Here is a 7,620-nt window from a genome sequence, read left to right as displayed (position 1 = left end):
GGATATATACCTTTAATGTGGATAAGTGTATTTCGTAAACTTTGATGACAGGAGTTACAGTAAATGTAAGTTGACAATCACCTTCAATAAGCTGTTTTCCGCTGTGACAGTTTCTGAGGTTATATGATAATGAAGTGGAGGTTTGTGTTTCTTGTTTTCTTGTTTTATATACCATGCTTATCATATGTTATCTCATGAACAAACTTCATGTAGTCATTAGATCATGGGAGGTTTGAGATTCAGACTCAGATCGCCCCCTCCTGTGTGGATACATTTCACTTCAACTGTACAAGTTAGGAGGGAGTTTTAGTACAGGTCTAGTGTTGGTTTGTATCACTCTGGAGACGAGCACAGTAATACACAGCTGTGTCTTCAGTCTGCAGACTCTGCCCTGTTAAAATCACTGTATTGCTGGAGGAGTCTACTGTGAGGCTGAACTTGTTCTTCAGGGAGTCTTTGTGGTGCGTGCCTCCAGTATATTTAATTCCAATCCACTCCAGTGTTTTCCCTCCATACTGTCGAATCCAAGCTGTCCAAGTGCCAGTAACTAAGTACAGTGTCCCCCGACCCCCCAGCAGCATCAGAGATGCAGGGAGCATGGTTTGTGTTGAAGCTGCTCTTCTCTACTCTCCAACTAGGACAGACAGACAGACACTGTTTAAGTAGGGAAAGAAGGGAGGGTTTGTATTGAGGTAGAGAGATGGAGGGGTAGAGGACAGGGGGTTTACTGTAGAGGTGGGCATACTGAAGCTCGTATCATGTCTTAATGAGAGGGTCCATGTCCACAGTTTGGAACTTTTCAATATATAGTATATTATGGAGAAATAACAGGTTGGAGCTTTACAATGACAGACAAGGTTGGGTAGGTTACTTTCTAAATGGAATCCGTTACAGTTACGAGTCACCTGCCCAAAATTGTAATCAGTTATGTAACTTTTGCATTACCCAAACTCAGTAACGTAATCTGATTACTTTCAGTTACTTAAGCATTACTTTCCCCTTAAGAGGTATTAGAAGAAGACAAAAAGGATCCATCAAACACATTTGGTGTGTCATCATAGTGGTCTCTGACTTGTGGTCAGACTCACTCAGGTGGAACAAACTTCAACTTGAGTGTTTTTTTCAATGATTAATTGAATGTCATTGAGAAAACAGAAAGGTGCCACAATGTATTGTTTTGCAAACATCCTTTTTTAATTTAAAAGTAATCCAATAAGGAATGATTTGACTTGTGTTTATTAAGAAGGTTAATATCGCCCCCTCCTGATTGATACATATAACTCCAGCTGTTTAAGGGATGAGTAAGTTTTTGTACATGTCTGGCCCTGGTTTGTATCACTGTGAGTCTCGGGCACAATAATACACAGCTGTGTCTTCAGTCTGCAGGTTCTGTCCTGTTATAGTCACTGTATTGCTGGAGGAGTCTAAAGTGAGGCTGAACTTGTTCTTCAGGGAGTCTTTGTAGGAAGTGTCTCCAGTATATATGCTTCCAATCCACTCCAGTGTTTTCCCTGCAGGTTGTCAATCCAAGCTGTGTAATGGCTACCTACAGAGTACGAAACCTTACAGGAGATTGTCAGTGGTTTACCTGGCTGGACAGTCATAGAGGCTGGCTGAGTGAGCTCTTCACAGTGAACACCTGTGGACAAAGCATTTAAAACATTACCCATTGCAATAGACATTTACATTTTAGTCATTTAGCAGACGCTCTTATCCAGAGCGACTTACAGTTAGTGAATACATTTTTTTATTTATTTTTCATACTGGTCCCCCATGGGAATCGAACCCACGACCCTGGCATTGCAAACGCCATGCTCTATCAACTGAGCTACATCCCTGCCGGCCATTTCCTCCCCTACCCTGGACGACGCTAGGCCAATTGTGCGCCGCCCAATAGCATCATAGAGTTTTAACAAAACTAAAGCCATCACTAATTATTTTGTTGTTCCCCCCAAATTCAGAGACTCACAGGAGCAGTGGCGGCTCCTGAAAAAATTCTCAGGAGGGGCAATTTTTCTGATGATTTAGGTGACCTACACACATTTTAAAAAAGATATGTCCAGCAACAACATGAAGACAGGGGCAGCATATAAGTCAATACCAGAAGCATTTATTGACTGATCTGGGGAGATGGATTCCAGTTTCTGTGACAGATTATAAATAATCTCTGATGCCTTTGTTATATTAGCTTTTGGTTGAATGTACTGTCGTAGTAAATATATAATGTTATAGCTTGGTCTGACTAAAATCTTGTGCATGACCATTTTGTGTTGGGCGTTTGTTTTCAATCAATGCTGTTCCTGAGACTCTACTTGGTCTCAGTTCTCCAGTAAACTTGTGATTATCAACAGTACACAACGCTAACAAACAATTGGGGGAACTCACGGGGCAGATAGTAAGGTCGCAATGACACAGAAAGCAGTTCAATGTCGGGGTACAGAGTCGCTCTCTTACCAGGATCGCGGTCCGCTCTGACCAGGGTGAAGCGGTTCCGCTGCCAGCAGCGTTTTCATTATTTAGTCCGTTCCGTAGCGGGTATGTAACGATCAACCAAGATCAGTCCAAAACCAACCACTGGAAATCCATGGTTGGCAGAATGTTGTAAACTAAGTCTACAAATTAAAAACATAAAATAACACCACACTGCAGATCGTAACAGAGACGCTGCTAGCCGCTATTGTCTTAGTTACGTTCATGGTTACGTCACGTATGACGAAAGTGCGTAAGTGCAAGCCCACAGACACCCATAGAGAATGTATTGAAAGCTTTGAAATTTGAAAAAAATAGATTTTACATGACAGGCTATGAGAGACTTCTGGGCGATTTTCAACCTGACTGAAATCGCCCCAAAAACGGGCGGGGCCATTTGAAGCACGACTTTAGCCTGATTTGACATTTAGTGGCTGGCAGATCAGACGTGAACACTGATAAATACTGTTGCCGTGATATAATTGATTAGAAAAAAAATCCCTTCCTTTTCCCGTTTGGCAGTGCGTCGCCCATATCGCCCTATTGAACAGGCCGTCCCTGCACAGGAGGCAGCAGCCAGCAGCAGCAGCAGAGATGCAGGGAACATGGTTTATGTTGAAGCTGAACTGGAGGGAGCTGCTCTTCTCTACTCTCCAGAGACGTCACTTACTAGGACCAACAGACAGAGTGAGGCTGTTTATAAGGGAGAGGGAGTGAAAGGAATAGAGGTGAACATTTGCAAAAAGAAAGGAAACACATACGGTATGAAAGTGGGAATAAAAAAATTATAATGAAAAAGCTTTGACAATAACACTTGAATATATTACTCTTGTAAATGATTGGTGGTGGATAATATTAGATTAGAGGCTTTTGACTGATACTATGTTTCATACAGTTTTCCAATATGTATCACAACAATGAATTGTGAGAAGGCCCCTGTATATTTTGTTATACAGAGAACTATACAGAGAGGTAGTAAACCATAGCATAGCATTAGGATTTAGAATACTTGAATGGACATTAACCTTCTGATGATGGGCCACAGGTCAGCCATGTTGGTCAAGGACTTTGTCAACTTTGTTTTGCCAGTGCTGTGATAAGATATTTTGTAAAACAATGAATGTGAATAATTTATCTGCACTGTATGTGTGTTAGCTTGGAACCAGCCAGTTTTAGAGGAAGGATTTCATTAATTTTTCAAATTAACTGCCAATATGCCAACATTCCATTCAAACATTGCTGTCAATCCACAGCCATACACTGGCTCAAATCAGTTAATGATAGGATTTAGACAAGTTGGAAATGCAACAACTACTGATATTGTATCATATAATAGCACTCACAGCTTTCCAAGAAAACAAAATCTGAGACATTTATGTTCTGTTTATATATTTTTTTAGAGGCTATTTATACAGAAAGTTGGTATAAACCCCATATAAACTATATTTATGATAATATGACAATATTTTAGGTTGACTATAATTCCATTACACAATTTATGATACATCACATGCCTTACTTTTATTTTCCTGCATAAGTAAAAGCAGAAAATGCATCACCTATGCCTCTACTGCCATTCATTCCAATTAGACTGGTTTTGGATTTCTCCCTGACCAAGAAGGTTGCCATTTTCTCCCCATTATGGAACTTTTAGGATATCTGATATAACCCCTCTAGTGATTTAATAGGATCTGTATGTAGTGAACCTACTCTTATAGGAGAAGGAACTCTTTAATACGGTTAGGAAAAACACCCTATGGGAATAACATGATATGAATATGTGCTTGCATTTTTCTATTCCTAATATCCAACAAGGGATTATGGAAAGTGTATATCCATGGCTGACCATTTTGTGCTCAAAACTTTTGAACTGAGATCGCTTGTGCTGAATGGGGAAGTGGATTTTGTACAGCTCTCCCACCGCTCTCTCTCACTGTGTGTATCGGGCACAGTAATACACTGCTGTGTCCTCACTCTTCAGGCTGTTCATCTGAAGGTACAGCTTACTGCTGGAGTCATCTCTGGAGAGGGTGAATCTACCCTGGACTGACTGGGAGTAGTAAGCAGTAGTACCATGTATATAACCAATCCATTCCAGTCCTTGCCCAGGAGCCAGTTTTATCCAACCCATCCAGTAGTCCTTGAATGTGAACTCAGAAGCTGTACAGGTCAGTTTGTGTGATTCTCCAGGCGTTTTAACTACTGGTCCAGACTCAGTCAATGTCTGACCCTGAACACCTGTTGAAAGAAAGCACACATGTTGTCAAAACAAAATCATTAACCTAATGGGCCAATTTATTAATCATAAACTTGCTTTAAATCCAGAGAGACTCACAGGAGGCAGCTGCCAGCAGCAGCAGGGATGCATGGAACATGGTTTGTGTTGAAGCTGAAGTTTACATTCTTTACTCTCCAGGACTCAGAGAGAGAGATGTGATTCACACAGAGAGACTGTTTATATAAGGCAGAGGAAGAGAGATGAAAGAGAGGAGCTATAGGTAATTTGCATAAGAAGGCAGGTACAGTATGACAGGGTTGGGAATTTCAGAAATCTCTTGGAACCATATTGACTTTTGACGCTTCACTTATGGGATGGAACTCTATACTATAGAATGTTTAGAAAAACAGCCATAGGACATTTAAAAAAGTATATCATAATAACTTAGCCCTCTCAATAAAACATTTCAGAAAACTCTGTGAACCATATTGACTTTTGACACTTCAATTATATCAATTATAGGGAAGGGACTCTATAGAATGTTTACAAAAACAGCCATAGGACTCATAATGTTTACCCTTTACAAAAAAATAAAAATAATGGCTTATTTCATTCATGAGGGTTAACTTAACTCTGGGAGTGTTGCATTTATGACCATAGAGTGTTCCATTTAGAGTCAAATAGTTTAGAAATCAACACTGTGCAACTTTCACAGTGAAAAATCAACAGAACAATTTGCTGTGTATTTGTTGTATATTGAATTTCACTGTTTGTGATTTTGAACATTTAGCTCTTAAAGCTGTCATTCTATCATACTCTGTTGTTCTTACAGTAGGCTGTATGTTAGTATGATGTTTTTGTACAGGTCTTCCATTGAGCTGTTGCACTGTGCCTCCAGTTTTTGCACAATAATATACAGCTGTGTCCTCAGCCTGCAGACTGGTGATGTCTAAGTACAGTACATTACTACTGTCTCTGGAGATGGTGAATCTGCTCTTAAAAGAGGCTCCAGAGTTGATGGATCCACTGGCCCAGATGATCCCAATCCACTCCAGTGTTTTCCCTGGCTGATGTCGTATCCAACCTGTACGATAGTCCGTCAGGGCATAGCCAGAGACTTGCCAAGATTGTTTCACTGACTGTCCAGGAGGTTTGTGTTGAGCAGGGGAGGAGGTCAAACTAATGCTGTGTATAACTAATGCGTCCTACCTGACCGGTCGCTCCTACCAAGTGGCGTGGCGAGAATCTGTCTCCGCACCACGTGCTCTCACCACTGGTGTCCCCCAGGGCTCAGTTCTAGGCCCTCTCCTATTCTCGCTATACACCAAGTCACTTGGCTCTGTCATATCCTCACATGGCCTCTCCTATCATTGCTACGCAGACGACACACAACTAATCTTCTCCTTTCCCCCTTCTGATAACCAGGTGGCTAATCGCATTTCTGCATGTCTGGCAGACATATCAGTGTGGATGACGGATCACCACCTCAAGCTGAACCTCGACAAGACGGAGCTGCTCTTCCTCCCGGGGAAGGACTGCCTGTTCCATGATCTCGCCATCACGGTTGACAACTCCGTTGTGTCCTCCTCCCAGAGTGCGAAGAGCCTTGGCGTGACCCTGGACAACACCCTGTCGTTCTCCGCTAACATCAAGGCGGTGACCCGATCCTGTAGGTTAATGCTCTACAACATTCGGAGAGTACGACCCTGCCTTACACAGGAAGTGGCACAGGTCCTAATCCAGGCACTTGTCATCTCCCGTCTGGATTACTGCAACTCGCTGTTGGCTGGGCTCCCTGCCTGTGCCACAAGTTCTCTCACGTCACCCCGCTCCTCCGCACACTCCACTGGCTTCCAGTTGAAGCTCGCATCTGCTACAAGACCATGGTGCTTGCCTACGGAGCTGTGAGGGGAACGGCACCTCCGTACCTTCAGGCTCTGATCAGTCCCTACACCCAAACGAGGGCATTGCGTTCATCCACCTCTGGCCTGCTGGCCCCCCTACCTCTGCGGAAGCACAGTTCCCGCTCAGCCCAGTCAAAACTGTTGGCTGCTCTGGCACCCCAATGGTGGAACAAGCTCCCTCACGACGCCAGGACAGAGGAGTCACTCACCACCTTCCGGAGACACTTGAAACCCCACCTCTTTAAGGAATACCTGGGATAGGATAAAGTAATCCTTCTACCCCCCCTTACCCCACCCCAAAGAAATAAAAAATAATAAACATATTGTAAAGTGGTTATCCCACTGGCTATAAGGTGAATGCACCAATTTGTAAGTCACTCTGGATAAGAGTGTCTGCTAAATGACGTAAATGTAAAATGTAAATGTAAATCTGAAAGAGATGGGAGTGTAGAGAAAGAGAGATGAGAGGCCTTCATCAAATACTATATCACAATAGCAAAACAACTGACTAACACAATGGTAAAACAACTGACTAACACAACGGTAAAACAACTGACTAACACAATGGTAAAACAACTGACTAACACAATGGGAAAACAACTAACTAACACAATGGGAAAACAACTAACTAACACAATGGGAAAACAACTGGCCAACACAATCGCAAAACAACTGACTAACACAATGTTTTGTGTTCTGTATTCAAAGAGACTAAAATCCCCCCCCCCCCCACACTTATATTGCAGGAAGGCCAGGAGGAGGAGGGATGTAAGAAACATGTTTCTCTGTTGTATGGCAGACGGTGTCTGTCTGGGTACTAACAGACAGGGTGGTTGTGGTGATGAAGGTTGTGTCAGAACAGGTCATTGATATAGCAGAGGGAGGGAGTGTACTATCTGTGCTACAAAGACAGGTGTTTGACACGTCACTGGATGCATTCTATATGCATAATGTACTCATAATATATGCACATCTATCCATCCGTACGTACATTTGTATTTATTGTATTGCTGTACATCGTTTTATTTT

General features: G+C 42.3%; 1 gene segment (V, D, J or C); it reads right to left on the bottom strand.

Moving 5' to 3' along the window:
• Positions 1-4,399: 4,399 nt before the first annotated feature.
• Positions 4,400-4,863, bottom strand: LOC123482548. The segment is given in 2 exon segments: positions 4,400-4,707; positions 4,805-4,863. Coding segments are annotated over 2 exon segments (348 nt in total).
• Between the last annotated feature and the right edge of the window lie 2,757 nt (positions 4,864-7,620).

The sequence above is a fragment of the Coregonus clupeaformis genome, chromosome 35, assembly GCF_020615455.1.
Source record: "Coregonus clupeaformis isolate EN_2021a chromosome 35, ASM2061545v1, whole genome shotgun sequence".
Taxonomy (NCBI): Eukaryota; Metazoa; Chordata; class Actinopteri; order Salmoniformes; family Salmonidae; genus Coregonus; species Coregonus clupeaformis.
Note: the sequence above shows the minus strand (reverse complement) of the source record. Positions and strands in the feature narration are given on the sequence as shown.